General features: G+C 33.5%; 1 protein-coding gene across 4 annotated transcripts in view; it reads right to left on the reverse strand.

The window, feature by feature from the left end:
* The window catches only part of Arid4b (AT-rich interaction domain 4B), a 135319-nt gene that overhangs the window by 55726 nt on the left and 60863 nt on the right, over positions 1 to 18730 (reverse strand). For all 4 annotated transcript variants that reach the window (XR_007104309.1, XM_047520452.1, XM_047520451.1 and 1 more), the window contains exons 5-7: positions 16336 to 16426; positions 13459 to 13538; positions 7088 to 7179 (exon numbers count right to left, since the gene is read on the reverse strand). Coding sequence is in view for 3 of the 4 variants with exons in the window: in XM_047520452.1 (XP_047376408.1) it covers positions 7088 to 7179; positions 13459 to 13538; positions 16336 to 16426 (263 nt within the window). In the remaining variant the exon portion in view is untranslated. The remainder of the gene's footprint in view (positions 1 to 7087; positions 7180 to 13458; positions 13539 to 16335; positions 16427 to 18730) is intronic.

Genomic DNA, 18730 nt, shown 5'->3' on the forward strand with positions numbered 1-18730 from the left:
ACTGCTAACCTGACAAAAGACAAAAGAAGGCCCTAAAACCAGATTCTATTTCCTTGATGTCTGAGGTGAAGTAAAAAGCAATTTTCAAAAGGAAAAAAAAAAAAAGAACAAATTATAAAACAAAGATATTCTACTTTATATGTGGTCCCAAGAAAGTTCAATCAGTGCTAAAGATTTCTGACTGCTCAAAATGTCCAGAATAAGCAAAGACACTAGGAAATGCTGACTGAATAAAAATGTTCTTTTTGTAAAATAAATATAATACGCTCTTTTGTAAAATAAAACAATAATGGCTAGAACTAATTATCTACAATGATGAAAAATTTGAGAAAGTTGGCAATAACTAAGTTCACTGATAGGAAAAACAATGCAAACTAACAGATTAACTACTTTAAAACTATGAACATGATTGGGTTTGGGGGTGTACTTGAGCAGCAGAATACGTGCTTAGTAGGCAAAAAAGCCCTTGATTCATCCTTTGCACCAAAACAACAACAAAAAATTTTTAAAGTGATTCATCTACTTGTCTGATTGGGGCAAGTCCAGTATACTCTGAATTTATCTTTGATATCTTTCCAAAGTATCATACTGATATTCACTGCAATATGAATGCAAATGAAGCAAAAACTATTATAATAATCTGAGTGATATGGAGAATATCAAAGCTACTTCAACAGTCAAGTAAATAACATATTGCTTCCCGGTAGAAACAGAGCAAATTTTTAAAGTCTGCTACAGAGTAAAAGTGTTGTATTTCAAATGGCACTTGAATAAGTTTAATGACCACTTAGAAAGCAGGTAGTAGGAAACCAGAAAACTCAATAAGTCTGTTTATTAGCAAAGCATGAGATTACACATATGGGCACATGACTTGGATTGTAATGATTACAAACTTCCAAAATCTGATTTTTGCTTCAGTAGAAGAGCTTCTGCAGAGCAATGATATCAATCTCTCCACCCTCTAATAAATATAGAGCACAACCAAACTTGACAACATCAATACTGCTATTTTGAAGTAGTCACTTAAGTCTCATACTAATATTAGGGTTCGTGGATGCCCTTTGTAACATTAGCAAGCTAGAAAATCACAACATCAGGGATGATACATACAAAAATCAGTAAAACACAGAAAGCTGACCTTTATGGGGCAAGCATAGTTCTCTGAATATCAAAATTCTAACTTCTTCAGACTTAAGAAGTATGAAGACTTCACACCCTAAAGTTTTACAAAAAACTTTTGTTGATCTACATAAACATCCATCTACCTTATGTACTGACTCTCCACATTGTGCTCCAAAACCATCCATACCCATGAACCAGTAAATCCTCTCCTCAACATTTCCTCCTAACATGATTCCTCTATTCTCTGGTATCCATTTTTTCTGCTTCCTCTAGATTCATTAACATCAATATACTGTTATTTCCATCAATTTACTGTTATTTTTCTAATCTTAAAAAAAAAAAAATCATGATCTCATTTCTTTCCAACAGCCCCTTACCTTATTCTCATCTATTTTTGACCTTCCCCTCAAAACTGATAAACACTTACCCCTCTAAGTGTCTCTCAAATGTCTCCTCAGCAAGGTTGCCCTGATCACCTTCTTCGAGTTTACAATGTGCTCATTCCTATCTCCCTTTGTCCTGATCTTATTTCCACAGAATTTAAAATTATTGTATAATTTACATATTTTCATTTATTCTTTATTGTCCATCTCCTCCATGAAGAGAATTTAAGGTTTAAAAGCGGAGACTTTTAAAAATAATTGTTTTGTTCACTGAAATGATCTGAAGTATTTCAATAGTGCTTGGCACAGCACAGGTGCTCAATAAATACTTGATGAAATAAATGAAATGAAAAGATTTTGTTCTTTCTACTATGGTAATTCTGAATTTATTCTTAAATCAAAACATACATTCAGTGTAAATTATATGATTATGCCCATAGTTCCTTTAACATTTCCTTTTAGAGGAGCTTAGCCAGGAAATCGTTTATGCAAGACAAGTACTCAATAAACTGATGAACTAAAATAAATGAGCTTCAAAAATATATGAAGAGCGGGCTGGGGATATAGCTTGGTTGGTAGAGTGTTTGCCTTGCAAGCACAAGGCCCTGGGTTCAAATCTCCAGCACCGCAAAAAAAAGAAAAAAAAATATATGAAGAGGGCTGGGATTGTGGCTCAGTAGTAGCGCGCTTGCCTAGAATGCATAAGGCCCTGGGTTGGATCCTCAGCACCTTATAAAAATAAAGATACTGTGTGTCCACCTACAACTAAAAATTTATATATATATATTTAAAAAATACATACATATATATATATGAAGAGACTAGGGTTTTGATTCAGTGGTAGAGCCTTGCCCACCATGTGGGTTCCATGCTCAGATGACATTACATATGTACAGCAGGATGGGGTGGAGGAGAAAAAACAATTAAAGAGCAGACTTGATCTTTAGTCACCTTCAACACTGTTTTTTCTTTGGTGGCAAAGTACTTATTTATAGAGCCACAGTAAAATAATGCCCTGCCTCTATGAAATAAAATCTGATGCCACTGGAAACAAAGTAATCTACCCTAATACTCAAAGTGATCACATATCACTATTAAATAAGTTGTAAATCAAGAAAGAACTTTAGATAAGACATGGGCCAAAGAAAGGCAAATGATGAAATGCAAATGAAAAATTGAGCTAGGAATTTCGGAAGATCAGTCTTCGAAATGCAATTCTAACTTCAATAATCCTTTATTATTTCAGGCTAGTCAATATTTACTTCATACCCTGTGTGTTGTAAATTAAAGGGCTATATAGCATCATGAAAACTAACAATGTATATCAGGTCTTAGAGATTGAGAAATATGAAATATATGGACTTGTACACTTAAAGAATTTTAACAAATAAAAAGTAACATAAGAAAAAAATAAAAGGATCTTAATTTTTTTCTCCATTTTTATCAAGAAGGAATTAAGAGTTGGGAATGCAGCTGAAGTACAACATTTGCCTGGCACGTGTGAGGCCCTGGGTTCAATCCCCAACACTACCAAAACTAAGAAAAAAAGAGTTATGAAGGAGATTACAATCAAATTTTCCTTTCAAAATAAAAGAGCAAAAACACTTCTGGAATTAAACAGTGGTGACAACTGTATAATTTTGTGAACATACTAACAACCACGAACCATATACTTCAAAAGGGTAAAGTTTATGGTGTGTGAATTATATATCCATAAAAAATTTGGTAAAGTCTATAGACCTGTAAATACCAAGTTAAATCTTTAGTTCATAGGTTAATCTTAGCACTGTCACTGGATAAAACATATACTCATAAACAATTCCTTGTTAGCAAAAATCATTACTTCTGAAGGGGAAAAAGGTAACAGCAAGAAGACTGCTTTTCTACTACTGCAAGTAACATATTCTTTAGCCAGATTATTGGAAAAAACTAGGGGAGGGAGGCATTACAAAATTATGTCTGCCCACAATGCATAAATACATATTAATCAAAAACATCAATTACTTACTTTAAACAATCAAAGAAGATGATCATAATTTAAAGAAGAAAATATATGAACTTATTAGAATTAAAGGTAGACCATAAAGTCAATTAAATGGAAGATGTAAAAAATAACTGATTCTGGAATAACGGGGCAGATTAACCAGTACGTACATTAGCAGCTGCTAAAAGAAAACAAAGGTAGTGATAGATTATTACAACAATGGAATTCTGTGAAGAAACAACCTTATTTACCTTTGTACAAAAACACATTTTGATGGGCTGGGGATATAGCTCAGTTGGTAGAGTGCTTGCCTTGCATGCACAAGGCCCTGGGTTCAATCCCCAGCACCGCAAAAAAAAAACCAAAAACAAAAATACATTTTGAATGGCAATAAGAGAACCATAATGAAGACTTTTTTAGCAGCATATTAAAAACAGAAATTAAGTTCAGATGAGCAGTCTTGAGATATCCAGGTCTAAGACTTTGTTGTAGAGAATGAGTTGGAAGAAAGAGGAGAATGAAGTTCAAGGAATTAGATTGAAGGATGTGGGTATTTGAAATTGTGGTACTTATTTATGATGCTCATACAACAAGGCTCCAAACACTAAGCAAGCACAACATTAACTGGTCCCTCAGCAGTGAGAACAACCAACCTCACTAGTAGGCGAGAAGCAACAGCAAGTAAAACAAGATTACAGATCAAACTGGGCTTCATTTCCGCAATAGCAATTCTAAATCTTTTACCTACCTTCACAGTTGGCATGTGTACAACACAATCCCAACAGCAAATCTCTCATTAAACACAGAAATTCTTCATAGAAAAATCTAACTCAGATTGTTTCCTAGAGTCTTTACAAAGCAAAGATCAACTTGTTCCATAGCACCTTCATTCTCATACTCAAAAGAGACAACTTAGCTAACAAACATAACAGACTTTTTAATAGATCCTAATTTTTGATCATTTTTATACATCTGTCTAAGTGATACTCTATAATAAAAAAGTATTTAAAATTTAAAGTATGTCTAAATAGCAAGTACTTTTTTTTCAAAATGAAAAACTATTTTTCCTAATATAATATGAGATGCTGTTTTAAAAAGTTCAGATAATGCAGAAAAACCCATCCTGCATGTCAGATGTAAATACTAGTAAGAAGAATTTTTATATACATATAAACACATTTGCATACATACTGAATTCAGGTGATACACTAATTCATCATGAATTTTTTTCTTCATGTAAATACATGGTGGATGGCTTTTTTTGGGGGGGTAAGGAAAGTAATTTATTTTATTGTAAACAAATGGGGTACAACTTATTTCTCTGTTTGTACATGAAGTAGAGGCATACCATTTGTGTAATCATACATTTACACAGGGTAATGGTGTTTGATTCCTTCTGTTATTTTTTTCCTTCCCCCCACCCCTTCCTCCCCTCTTTTCCCTCTATAAAGTCCCTCCTTCCTCCATTCTTTTTTTTTTTTTAATTGTAAACAAATGGGATACATGTTGTTTCTGTTTGTACATGGAGTAACAGCATACCATTTGCATAATCATACATTCACATAGGGTAATGAGGTTTGGTTCATTCTGTTATTTTTTATGATGGATGGTTTTTACCTACTTCAGGGTGAATATCCCAAATACAAAATGCTCTGAAATGAGAGCATTTTTAACTTTCAATGTTTAACCAGTACAGTTTACACAAATGATCTAAACTCTGAAATTTGAAACATCTCCAGTTCCAAGTATTTTGGTTAAGAGATACTCTATCTGTATTTACTATATTAACACATTAATGATATGAATTCAATTTCCATAACAACTCTAAGAAATAAGTAATAATAATATCCTAATTTCATAAGTAAGAATTAAGGCATGAAAAGATTAAGTAACCTATCCAACATCACATAGCAAAGAAGTGGCAGAGCTACAATTCAAGTTCAGGCCATCTGGTTCCACAGTTGACACTGGGCTAGGTAACAAGAAATCATCACTGAAATAATTTTATATTTCATAAAAATCCCAACCCACTGCTCTGATATCATAAATCATAAGTTGAGTAGAGTAGAGAACTAGGGGAAGACTGTAATCAGTGACAGATAAAACCTTAATTCAGAATTGAAGTCATTAATTTTCAAAGAGACAGTCAAAGGTATCATAAACCAAGTGCTTCAGTGGATACATTATGGTAACATAACAGCCCTTTGAAAAAACTGAAACCATTATCACATCACAGTAACAGCTAATATTCATGACAGAGGTCTTTCTTACTAATAATGCTGTTATACATCTTATTTGCATTCAATTTTTAAATGTCAAACATATAAAAATAAATAAGTTACAACCTGAGTATCCTAAAAATGATTAAGTAACCAGCGAGCTAAGTCACTAGTCAGAGAAATTAGTCACCTGGTAACTAAGGACAGCATCTTCTAAATGACTGAGGAGAGGTGAGGAAGAAGGAAATACATGACTCAAATCACAAGCACAGTAGGAAAATGAGTAACATTAAGTACTTTTTCAATGCAATGATCAGTCTTCTAATCTACCTCAAATGAGTATTTATTTACTGTTAAACATAATTTGTGCAGTAACTGAAGTACTCTAGGTAAAAAAGTTCCTCAGTTCAATGGGAAAAAACTTAAAGAGCAAGGGTAAGTTCAAGTACTGGTTCTTCCTTCCAGTGTTCCTTGGATTAGATATTTCATCTCTCTTAGGTTTATTTTCCTAATTTTAATAAGAATAATAACCATCTATCTTCATGGGTTGCTATAAGGCTGATATTAAATACTAAGAGCACCTACCCGATTATCTCCAATGCTCAGACATGATTAGAATTAATATCTCATTCAAACTGAATCAAAGTATTCACTTACACTGATGGTTTTAAAAATCAAGTCAGTATTTTTATAGATACTCCAACAATATGTGGGCGAGTGAATATAAGTAATTTTAATCCAAACAAAACTTTCAGAATTATTTTTAAAATAACCTCTAAGAGAATAAATTAAAAACTTCATTCCCCTGTCATCCATTCCAATTTCCTTCTGCTTCACAGAAATTACTTTTAACTCCTTCAGCTGTTTTTCTGGTAGGTACTATTAAGAATGCAAAACAAACATTATGATGATAATAAGAGATGAAATCTTTTTTATGACATTTGGTAAATGCAAAGACCTTAGGGGGTTCAGGGGAGAGAGAAACATCCCTGGTTTCAAGGAAAAACTAGACACAAAATGGTTCACATGAAGTAGCACTTCTGTTGAGAATTAAAGAATGAGCAACACAGTGACATGGAAGGAGGTACTGGAGATTTTAAAAAAAAAATTGATAAGGGAGATTATGGACTACTTCCATGCTGAATACACCGTCAAGATACACACAGAGAGAAACTGGAAGTAAATAACAGCTGTTAAGGTTGGTAGAGCATAGAGGAGCTCAATTACCCATGCTGAGCAGTCTGAAACCAGCATTAGATCTGAAATTACTATTAGATCTCATTAGCATTCTGCAAATTAAAATTTAAAAATAAGAACTATTAAAACAATATTAAGAGAAATGAAGTCAGGATCAACTACAGTTATGAAAATGGACTTACATATGATTAGATCTTCTTCCTCTATTTGTTTTCTTTCCTATGACTGGAGTGCCAAAATGCTCGGGGTTGGTGAGTGGGAGCTGGTCTAATGTCTGTGGGTAAGAACATAAACCCATCACAAGTTATTATTTCACAAGTGCTTTCTTTTTAAACCAAATCAGTTTAAGATTATGCTCAGATTGTGAGACTAAATTATTCCCCAAGGAAGGCTAAAACCTAAAACACAACTTTCCTAAAGATAGAAAATTCTAGTTTCAAAGACATTAGAATAAAGATGAATGAGACCATAACAGGGAAAAAGTGAAACAAAATTTGGTTGTTCTGTCTAGATGACTCATTACCTATTAGACGGTTGACAGGCATCTCAGAATGATTAATATACAAAAGAAAACAAATAACAGTGGGAATGAGGATGTGAGAAGTAAAATATTGATCAGTGAGGATCTAATTCTTATGTTGGGACATACTGCAAGTCAAATTTTTCCGTGTACATAGGGAATTATAATTCATAAAACAAAATTATTAACAAGTTACAAGTTAGCTATCAAGATAAGCACCAAAAGGGCTTCAGAGAAGGTATATGACTATTTGGAAAACATTATGCAAAAAGTATTTTAAATAAAATGTGAAATATCAGTTTTTCTAAATTTATTTTTCTTTCCTCTTTAATCTGCAATATCTAATATCATGATGCTTCATATGAAAATAACAACCAATAAATGGATATTTCTTCCTTATTTTCAAGTGCATAGTTCACATCAACCAAAGTCCCTCACCCACTTCTAAAAGTAATCATTTCTAGGAAAAGACTGTTAACGGTTGAAGACAGAAAGGGAAAAAAAAAAGAGTTTGTTTTTAATGATTACCCTAACTTTCTCAGTATTAAATATCTCAACATTTTTTCTTAAAATTTTTATGGGCTTTACTTCCTGAAAAGATTTGATATAAAATGCTATCAATTCAAAGATATTAACCTTGACACTCTCAATATCAAATATGACAATAAGCCTACTTCCTTTTCATTTCTTAAATTCCCATGGCTGGTTTTCCTTCAGTGTCCTTTACGGTTGGAGATAATTTCATGAGCACCAAGAGAACAAGGGACTCCTGGGAAATGGTCAGATTGGAAGTAAGGGTGAGGAACTATTCAGGGTATAGACTTCTTAAAGTTACAATCAAGGTACTATAAGAAAAGATAACCATGAACTTAGATTTAAAGATCAGGTATCTACATAAACATAATGCTGAAATTTAAGAAGAAATTTTTGACTTCCATTTTTTAAATTGAGGTAATATTGTTAAAAATAATGATGAACTAAAAACTGTGAAAGGGAAAGCATATTAATAATCTGTGCACATAAACCATTAAAATATATATAAATGTGTTTAAGATATAGATATGAATCCAACAACAAAGAATATGGTATATAAGAATAAGGTACCAGCCATAAAGAATTATAAAAAAATTGATTCCCTCAAAAGTTAGGCAAAATTATTAATTTTTTAAAGGGCAAAAAAAGACTCATCTTTCAAATTCAGTCTGTACAGAACCTAATACCCTATACAAATAAATCAGATATTTAAAAAGTATTATTTAGAGACCAAAGCCAACCCAAACAGAATACTGGCCAAACAGAAACTCTTCAGAAGTTACTTATTAACTACTAATTATATTTCTAAATAGTGAAAATTTCAAAGTACTACATTTGTTAATAGAGAAAATAAATTGCTCTGGGCTCACTTTCTGCCAAGCTCAGAGCTGGATTAAATGTTCCTCCCCCGACAAAAACTAAGGCTGCTTTCTTGAAAGAGGAGATTTTTATTATGTGTTGTGATTTCTATTTTAAGAATCTGTCATTTCACTTTTTACATGGAGAAAATTTCTGAAGAGTTGTTTAGGAATTACATGTAGTGATTTTCCTTTTTAGTTTTTCAATTTTTTGCAGTACTAGGAATTGAACCCAAGGGCATTTACCATTGAGTTACCTCCCCAACTCCTTTTCATTTTATTTCAAGACAGGGTCTAAGTTGCCCAGGCTGTCCTCAAACTTGCAATCCTCTGACCTCAAATGTCCAAGCTGCTGAGAGTACAGGCAGGCATGTGCCACCAAGTCCACTACAGTAATTTTCAATTAAGAAACCACAGTCTTGCCAGGCACAGTGGCACATGCCTGAAATCCCAGCAGCTCAGGAGGCTGAGGCAAGAGTATCATGAGTTCAAAGCCAGTCTCCGCACAAGTGAGGCACTAAGCAACTCAGGGAGACCCTGTCTCTAAATAAAATACAAAACAGGGCTGGGGATGTGGCTCAGTGATTGAATGCCCCTGAGTTCAATCCCTGGTACCAAAAAAGAAAAAAGAAAAAAAAAAGGAAACCACCGTCTTTCCCTGGTATGAAGAATTTTAACAGTAAACAGCAATATCTCCAATGTGGCCTCAATCCATGTCCAAAAAAGCAGGAGTAATCTTTATTTCAAGGGACAAAAAAAGCCTAAGGGGAAAGGTAGAATCTGCTTTGTGTCATATCTAAAGAGCCAACACCAGAGATTCTTAGAAGTTATATTAAAGGCACAAAGAAAATTCCACATACCTGGAAGGAAATGTCTACTTCCCTAAAATGGTATGCAGAAAACAGAGAACTAGGATTTTATCTAATCTTCTTGATAATAATGGCATCGGTGAACCAAAATACTGTTCATCCTTGTCAAGGTCAAAAATGTTACAATAATAATACTCTAAGTAGTTTTTCAAAAAACTTAAGCATTTTTAGTATCAAAAATATCAAAGGGAAAGGAGCATATAGATGGCTAATTAAATTCTCCTACTGTGTACCCTCCTGACCATATCGCTACAGGGCTTAAAATACTTGAAATTTAAAATTGTTATATTAACTCATGTTTTTTTCTTTCCCCCTCCAACGGTTGTTAAGTTATCTTAAGTATAAACTCCATGTCTACACAGTTCACCTTGAATCCTTAGCACAGCATCTCTTGGCATATGGAAAGGGATTTAAGGAATCATACACCAAAGTACTAATTTTCCTCTTGTAATACGTAATAGTGTACAGCTGCATAGACATCAAAGGTAAAACAGATTCTCCTTGAAGGTATAAAGGATACCCAGGTACTTGTTCATAATAGTTTAATCTACATCTTTCTTATTAATCATTCTGACGTAAAATTCTTCTGACAAAGACAAAATTATTATTTTAGACACTTCATTTAAATTAACTGAAAACTCAAGTCCCCATATCATTGTATATGTGTACACCTAAGGAAATGTAGTTATAGACAGTAATTACACAAACTTGGAAACTTGGAGAGAACTGTTACATTATAACTATACATGCCCCAAAGCTGTTTGATTTCCTATATTTAAAACTTCACGGTCCAACAAATATGTATTGAAAGCTAATGTGTAGAAAGACTGCTGGATAAAGGAGGGCCTATCAAGATGAGAAAACCATGGTTATTCCCCCAAAATGGCTTACAATCTCATAAGGAAAAGTAACAAAAAGACCATAAAACAAGAATAAGCAAGGAAAATACAAAGATATAAAAGGATAAAGAGAACAAATTTGGGTACAAAACTCATGAAAGACATCACAGAGGAGGAATTGTTTCTAGTGGCATTAAGAAATAAGAAAAATTCCAACAAACAGAGGAGAAGGGCTCCACAGGCATCAAGAAAAGTACAAAACATAACCTAAAAATACCAAGAAATCTAACAAAGGCAGAAGTACAGGATACAGTAAAAGAGATGAAATCATAATACAGAGGACCTATTCCAAATTCTAAATTTTAAATGGAAATTCAATCACTGAGAAAGCAAAAATATTTTCAAAACAAAACATGAAATCTAATAGAGTTATATCCCCAACGAAACACTGTTCCAAATGGTGACTAATAAAGTCTCCTTTTAAATTTCTGAATAGCAAGCTACTGAGTTCACAACTTTGTAAACCCCACACTCCTTTTTTTCCCACATATTTTTAATTGGTCCATTAGAGTTATACATATTGATGGGCTCAATTGTTACATACTTGTATATGCACACAATATAACTATATAATTTGGGGCTGGGGTTGTGGGTCTGTGGTAGAGCACCTGCCTCACACATGCTCTGGGTTTGATCCTTAGCACCACATAAAAATAAATAAAGATACTGAGTCCACCTACAACTAAAAAAAAATTTTTTTTTTTTTTTTTTTGCTGTACTGGGGATTGAACTCAGAGCCTTGTGCTTGCAAGGTAAGCACTCTAACAGCTGAGCGATCTCCCCAGCCCTAAAAAATATTTTTTTTAAAAATGAAAATTACTATATAATTTGACCAGTATCACTCACCAGGACTTCCTCCCACCCTTGTTCACTTTCCTCTACTGATCTTTCTTTGAGTTTCATGAGATCCACCCCCAGTTTTCTTTTCCTTTCTAGCTTCTGCATATGAGAACATACAACCTTAACTGTCTGAGTTTGACTTCTTTCCCTTAACATCATGGTCTCTAGTTCAATTCAATTTCCTGCAAATGCCACCGTTTATTTTTCTTTATGGCTAAATAAAACTCCATTGTGTGTGTGTGTGTGTGTGTGTGTGTGTGTGTATATACACCACATACTCTTTACCCATTCATCCACTGGTGGATATCTAGGCTATTTCCATGGTTTGGCTATTGTGAATTGTGCTGCTATAAACATGGGTAAGCACGTATCACTGTAGTAAGATGACTATTACTTCAGGGTAAATTCCAAGAAGTGGTACAGTTGAGTCATACTCTTTTAAGGAGACTTCATACTGATTTCCATAGTGGCTGTACTAATTTACAATCCCACTAACAGTGTGAAAGTACTCCTTTTTCTTCACAGCCTCTCCAGCATTTATTATTTGCATTCTTGATGACTGCCACTGACTGACATGAGATGAAATCTCAGTGTAGATTTGAACTGCATTTCTCTAATTGCTAATGATGTTTAACATTTTTTCAGGTATTTGCTGGCCATTTGTATTTCTTCTTTTGAGAAGTGTCTATTTAATTCATTTGCCCATTTATTAACTGGGTTGATTTTTTGATGTAAAGTTTTTTGAGCTCTTTATATATTTTAGATATTAATCCTCTGTCAGAAAAGTAGAGAACCCCATTCTATGGGCTCCTTTTTCACATTCCTAATTGTTTCCCTTGCTGTGCAGAAGCATTTTTAAGTTGATGCTGTTCCGTTTATTAACATTTGTCATTATTTCCTGAGCATTCGAGGTCCTATTCAAAAAGTTACTGTCTGTGCCTAAAAGCTGGAGTGTTGATACTGTTTTTTTTCCTAAAGGTTGCGTAGTTTCTGGTCTAATTCTGAGGTCTTTGATCTATTTTGAGTTGATTTTTTTGCCCGGTGAGAGATAAGGATCTAGTTTCATTCTTCTACATACAGATAACTAGTTGTCCTAGCACCATTTGTTAAAAAGGCTATCCTTTCTCCAATGCATGTTTATGGCATCTTCATCAGGGATCGGCTAAACCTATCTGTGTGGGACAAACCGTGCATTCCTGATACAACCTTCAAATGAAGAATATGGCTTTGGTGCTAGGAGAGTAATGGTTTGGCCAGTTCTAGCCATCACTTGCCTCACCTGTAAGTTGGGGCTAATAGGATCAAATTAATAATGTGGCAAATGTGATAACATATATAGAGCACTTAGCAAAGTCTCTGAGAAGTATAAAACACTTCATTTATTCACATAACTAACATTTATTCAGTTCCTAATCAGTGCCAGGCAGAGTTAATAACCTATGAACAAAGTGGTAAAGAAGACACAAAGTCCCAGCTCTTTGAAGTAGGCAGGCAATGAACAAAATTATTCAGTACATATACATATTTTGGTGTCAGGGAATGATAAGTGTCATGTAGAAAACTAAATTAACCTGAAAGGATTAAAAGGAATGGAGGAGACTACTTTAAAAAGGGAAGTCTGATAAGGCTTCTTTGAGGCAAGGCTATGACAAAGTTGATTAGCCATAGGCAGGGACTGTTGCTAGTTTCTAGACATCCTTTACTTTGACAGGGTTCTAGTGGGCAACAAATCAGACATCTCTTTTTTATAATTACTGACAAGTTAAAGAAGTCTATATAAAAGCGGCCTAAAGATAATTAAACAAGCCTATCATATTTTCTTTATAGACAAACACCAAATACTTGAGAAAACCAGGAAGACAGAAGAAATTGGTGCTCAAAAACAAGCCCTTAAACATATTTCACAGGTCACATTATAGTAACACCTTGTATTAACGAACTTTCCTGATTAACAAGTAGATTTAATTAAGGAAGCAAAAATTTACCCCCTCAACACAAAATATTAAGATATTCATTCATCACATGATCACTTACTTCACTTTCAGCAAAATGCCTTTCTCCCTTCAGGCACAGTGAAGACCGTCTCAGTGTTTTCTCATCACCATCATCAAAAACTATGTGAAGAAGTAAAAGTGGAAGTTACTGAAGACACTTTCAAAGATTAACAACAAGATGTAAAATCATTTAATTTTCTAAGTAGAACAGACCTGTTAACATTACATTTGGAATTCAATGCACATTAATATTCTCCAGTAAGTAACTTTAAATTTAGAATTACTAAGCATATCTTTACCATTTCCAGTGAAAAAGAAATATACCTGAAATGAAAATATCTTCCCTGAAAAAGGAAACACAAAATAGGAACAAGTTGGCATTTCAAGAGGAAACCATTTAAATGCTAACCAATGCTTCTAAAAATAGCAAAGCCAAGGCAAGGTGTCCTGCTGATAGATATTGATAGATTTACCTAAGTGACAAAAAGATCACAAATTTATATACATTCAAACTGTTCCTAGAAGAATGACTATTTTCATTATTTTAAGTAGGGTTTCTCAGCCTCTGCACTAGTGACATATTGTACCAGATAATTCCCTTTGTGACACATTTATCCTGGGTACTTCAGGATATTTAGCAACAGCCCTGACTCTACCTACTAGATGACAGTAGTTCGTCCTTTCCAATTGTCAAAACAAAAAAAAAAAGTCTTCAGACACTGCCAAAGCTTCCTTGGTGGAGCATATTCAGTGCCCTGCCTGGTTGAAAACTACACATTTAAAGTACTCAAATGTCTACTAAAATAAGGTATTAACCAACTTGATTGTAATAATCACATTACAAAATGTACATGTATCAAATCTTCGTTTTGTATGCCATCAATTTATACTATTTTATTTGGAACTTTTATATTTCCACAGAGCATGTGGGCTAGAGATACAGCTCATTGGTAGAACACTTACATGGCATGCACGAGGCCTTGGGTTTGATCCTTAGCACCATAACAAAACACAACACAACAAAACTGGGGGAAAAATCTTTAAATAACAAAAAATAAAGTATTAAGATATTCTAGTAAAATATTGCTTGTAAATACAGAATATATGTATACTTTCATGATAAATATAATTTTGGGTTACACCACATTCCTCAGAAATTATGGGAAAGAGTGCGTCTATTTTAGAGTTACCAAGATCTCAATCTTAGAAATTATGCAGTTTTTGCCTAGCTACCAATATTAGATTTTTAGACATTATGTGAAACTTTATATAATGTAAGACTGGACAAATTATTCTTAGTATATTTTTTCATGCTGCAACTAAGCCATGGAGTGATAAAAGTGCCATATTTATGAAACCAGTGATCATACCTAATTTCCATCTAGACTACACAGACTCACTCCCAAGTACTGTGACTGACATCATCAAATATTTTTCTTATGGCAAAATTAAAGAATTTTCCTTCTCATTATTATGTTTTTCCTAATCCCACCAAAATATGAACAAACCTTGCCCACACTATGTCAAAGCTCTACAGAACTTGGACATCTCCAAAGACATTTTACTAGATGTTTTTTATCTTTAAGGTTGTTTAAGAGTAAGACATATTATCATTTACTAAGTAATGCTGGAACAATGGGTTATCCAATTAAAAACTAATATTCAATCATTATTTTAGAATGTTTGAAAAAAATTGTGAGGAAAATAAAAAGCCATTTGTAAAACAAAAATAAAACTTTGAAACAGCTGAAGACCAGATTACAAAACAGACTTGTAACACTGATTGAAGACCTTTCTTAAACAAGCCTTAGAATTAAAACTACAAAGGAAAAGGTAAACACACAAGAACTGTATGAAAATTTAAAGCAGACATAAAAATAGAAGAAAAATATTTCCAGTAAAAGTAGCGAAATGTTATTATTCAGAATATCTGAAGAATTCACATTCTAAAAATAATAAAAGATAAACCATCCCAAGAAGAAAAGGGGGGACTGGGAAGGACTAGTAATTCACAACAGAGAAAACACAAATAAAATGACATTCCTTACAAAACATATTATGTGAAGATGTTTAGTTTCACTAGTACTCCGAGAGAGGCATTAAAACAAAACTCAGATTTGTGTGTCAGAATTGTGTCAAAATTGACAAAAATTTTAAAAGACAAAAAAACACGAAAAGGATTGGGAAAACTGGTGTACTCCTACACTGTTCATGGGAGTCTTCTAGGAAAGCAGTTTTCATTACTGAAGTTTTTAAAAGGACAGTCCTTTCAAACTATTTCTATTTCTCAGTGCATACAATGAGAAATACTACACATACAAAAGACACATCACACAAAAGATATTCTACCCAACATTTACTAGCAAGAAGACTGGCAAAATGATAAGAGAAAATGAACTATGGTGCAACTATTATGATATATAATAGTTAAATTCCCATTAAACAACAATTTGAGTATCTAACACTACTAACCTCTACACTTAAAAATGGTTATGAAGAAACCTCCACATGATCTACTTTAAAGTGAAAAAACCAGAAATTCACTGCATAATATATGCATTAAATAATTTCAAACTGTTATGTACATATATACATTTTTTTAAAATGTTTTCTATATTTCACCACATAATTGTCAGTTTTACAGTTTTCCTGTTTTTGGAAAAAAAAAAAAATAGGTGTGGCCATTATGTAAAGCTCTTTCAGTAGTGTAATTATTTTAAAAATCATTTATTACCAGACTGTCTTTGATGAAAGATTAGGATGCATGGAATACTAATGAATATATATTAATGCAGTAGTGATTATTATGCACTGAAATTAGGTAAATTATCCAGAAAGATAACCAATAACACTATTTCAAGATTAAGTGTTAACATATAATTTAAAACATCATCAAAAAGAAAAATTATTCTCTTACCTACAGTATACCAACTTGCATCTGTTAATTTATTGATAACTGCTTCCTGATACACACCATCAAGATTCTTCACTTCCACAATAGCTCCTACCTAAAATATTTTTTAAAATGTTAGAAAAAACTTTTTAAAGATAAAAAAACTAAACCCTGGTTTCCTTTTTTTTTAAATGAGCGAATAGTGGTAAAGAATAAAATGACTACTGAACTTGATTTGCAGTAAGGTACCAGCGATTTTACCCACCAATGGGTTTCTAACATCAGTGAAATACTGACAGAGAAGGAAAATACATAAGTATTATTACAAAAACAGTTTTGCTCTTACAATCCTTTAAAAGGGTTGTGGGACTAACAAAGGATCATTAGACTACTCTTAAGAACCACTGCAAGTGAAATTGACATATTTCCACTCTCCTTTAAAGGGGGCTGTGAACTGATAGGGATAATTGAAAAATAGTTCTGAGATTTCCTAAAGGGGTAGGATGTTTCACTAATGAGAACATTTTAAAATATTTTCTGGGCTGGGGAGATAGCTCAGTTGGTAGAGTGCTTGCCTTGCAAGCATGAGGCCCTGGGTTCAATCCCCAGCACCACAAAAAAAAAAAAAATTTAAAAAAAAAAATAAATAAAATAAAATATTTTCTATCTGGTCATAAAAATGCTGATAATTTTACTTATATGATATTTATATACTGATAATAAAAATAAACTTGTTCATAGAACAAACTGTTGACCCCAAACTATGCTCAAGAGTGGAAAGAGAAAGCTGGGGAATTAAAAGGACTTTCATTAAATAACCACAATCAGTAAACACCACTGTTATTTTTTATTTGTTAAATGACCCAGGTATTATTTCCACATAAACTCATTACTGAAAATGTGTTGAGATTAAATGATCATTTTAGGTAGATTTACTTCTTCCCAGAGAAGCATTTTTTTATCCAAATGCTGATACTCTACCAGGTGACAGAAAGTTACAAAGGATAGTAAGGAACAATTCAAACTCTACAGAAAAAAACAACAACCAAAACTACAAGTAAAAAAAGCATTTCAGTGAGGCGTGGTGGCACATCCTCCCCAGTAGCTGGGGGTGCTGAGGCAGGAGAAGCACAAGTTCAAGTTCAGCCTTAGAAACTGAATGAAGGCCTAAGCAATGTAGTGTGACCGTATCTCAAACTGAAAAATAAAAAGGGCTGGGGAGGGAGCTCAGTAGTAGAGTGCCCCTGTGTTCAATACCCATTAACCCTGCCCCTAAAAAAGAAAAATATTTTAATAATCTTGAGACCAAAATGTGATACACTTGCCTATGTCAAACTCAAAATAGTCTTAAGCCCTAATCACAAGAGAAATTTTAATGTAGGAAAAGCAAATAAACAAATAAATCAACTCTGTCACTCACAGGAAGCTGGAGGTCCAAGCAGAGAATATGGTTGAAAGCTACAAAATAGATGCCTTTTCCATTACTGTGCGACACAACTTTGTAGTTAACATCTGTGTGCCCACACCAGGCCAACAGGGCAGTCAAGCAATGGAGAGGCATGCTGCTGTGCTTATGAGCCAAACACAAAAACAGCATGGACATGTATGTGTACTGAGTGTATAGCAGGCAAAGTTTTTCTATTATAGGCTGTGACCCATCAGAACTTTGGTACAGTCATTACTGAATAACACTATGGTCAAAATACTTCAACTCCGTTCAGTTTCCTCTTTACTTAAGAGTTGTTATGAGAAATAATATGTGCAAAAAGACTTGGCACAGTACTAGCCCATACTGGTGGGTAAATAAATGGTGACTTAATGTCACATTACAAACATACATATTTTTGGTCTTTTGTCCTATAAGAGATAAACATATTTATGAAATATTCAAGATGCCACCTATAAAACTGAAATGATTGTAAATAATTTTTTACAAGCAAGAGTAAAACCAAACCAAAACAAAACAATCACACCGAACTTAAAAAGTTCTAATCCTGCACAGTACCTACTACATATGCGAAATCTTAATGCCCTGGGGGTGTAATTAAAAGTCTTAAAATTGAACAACTATAAAACTCATCTACTTCTGTCTCAAAATTACAGCTTCAACAGTAAGAGATTTTTCTCATATCAATAAATATTCTTCAATACTCTAAGCATTTCTTAAATTCTCCTGGTCAGGACAATGTTCATTTTCAGACATTTCAAAAGTCCTAAGATCACACAGTGGTTCCTCACATATTCTGAAGCCTGCTCACTGGCACAAAGTAGAGCAGCATTTATTTCTCAGGTCAACGAGGAAAAGATGAAAGCAAAGAAACAAAACTCTGTAGCTTATAGTAGGAACATGCTCATTATTATTTACAGTTGCCTAGTGACTCTTAGATTTCATTTCCCAGCAGGTACTCCAAAGAATTAA

Source organism: Sciurus carolinensis, chromosome 12 (genome assembly GCF_902686445.1).
Source record: "Sciurus carolinensis chromosome 12, mSciCar1.2, whole genome shotgun sequence".
Classification (NCBI taxonomy): domain Eukaryota; kingdom Metazoa; phylum Chordata; class Mammalia; order Rodentia; family Sciuridae; genus Sciurus; species Sciurus carolinensis.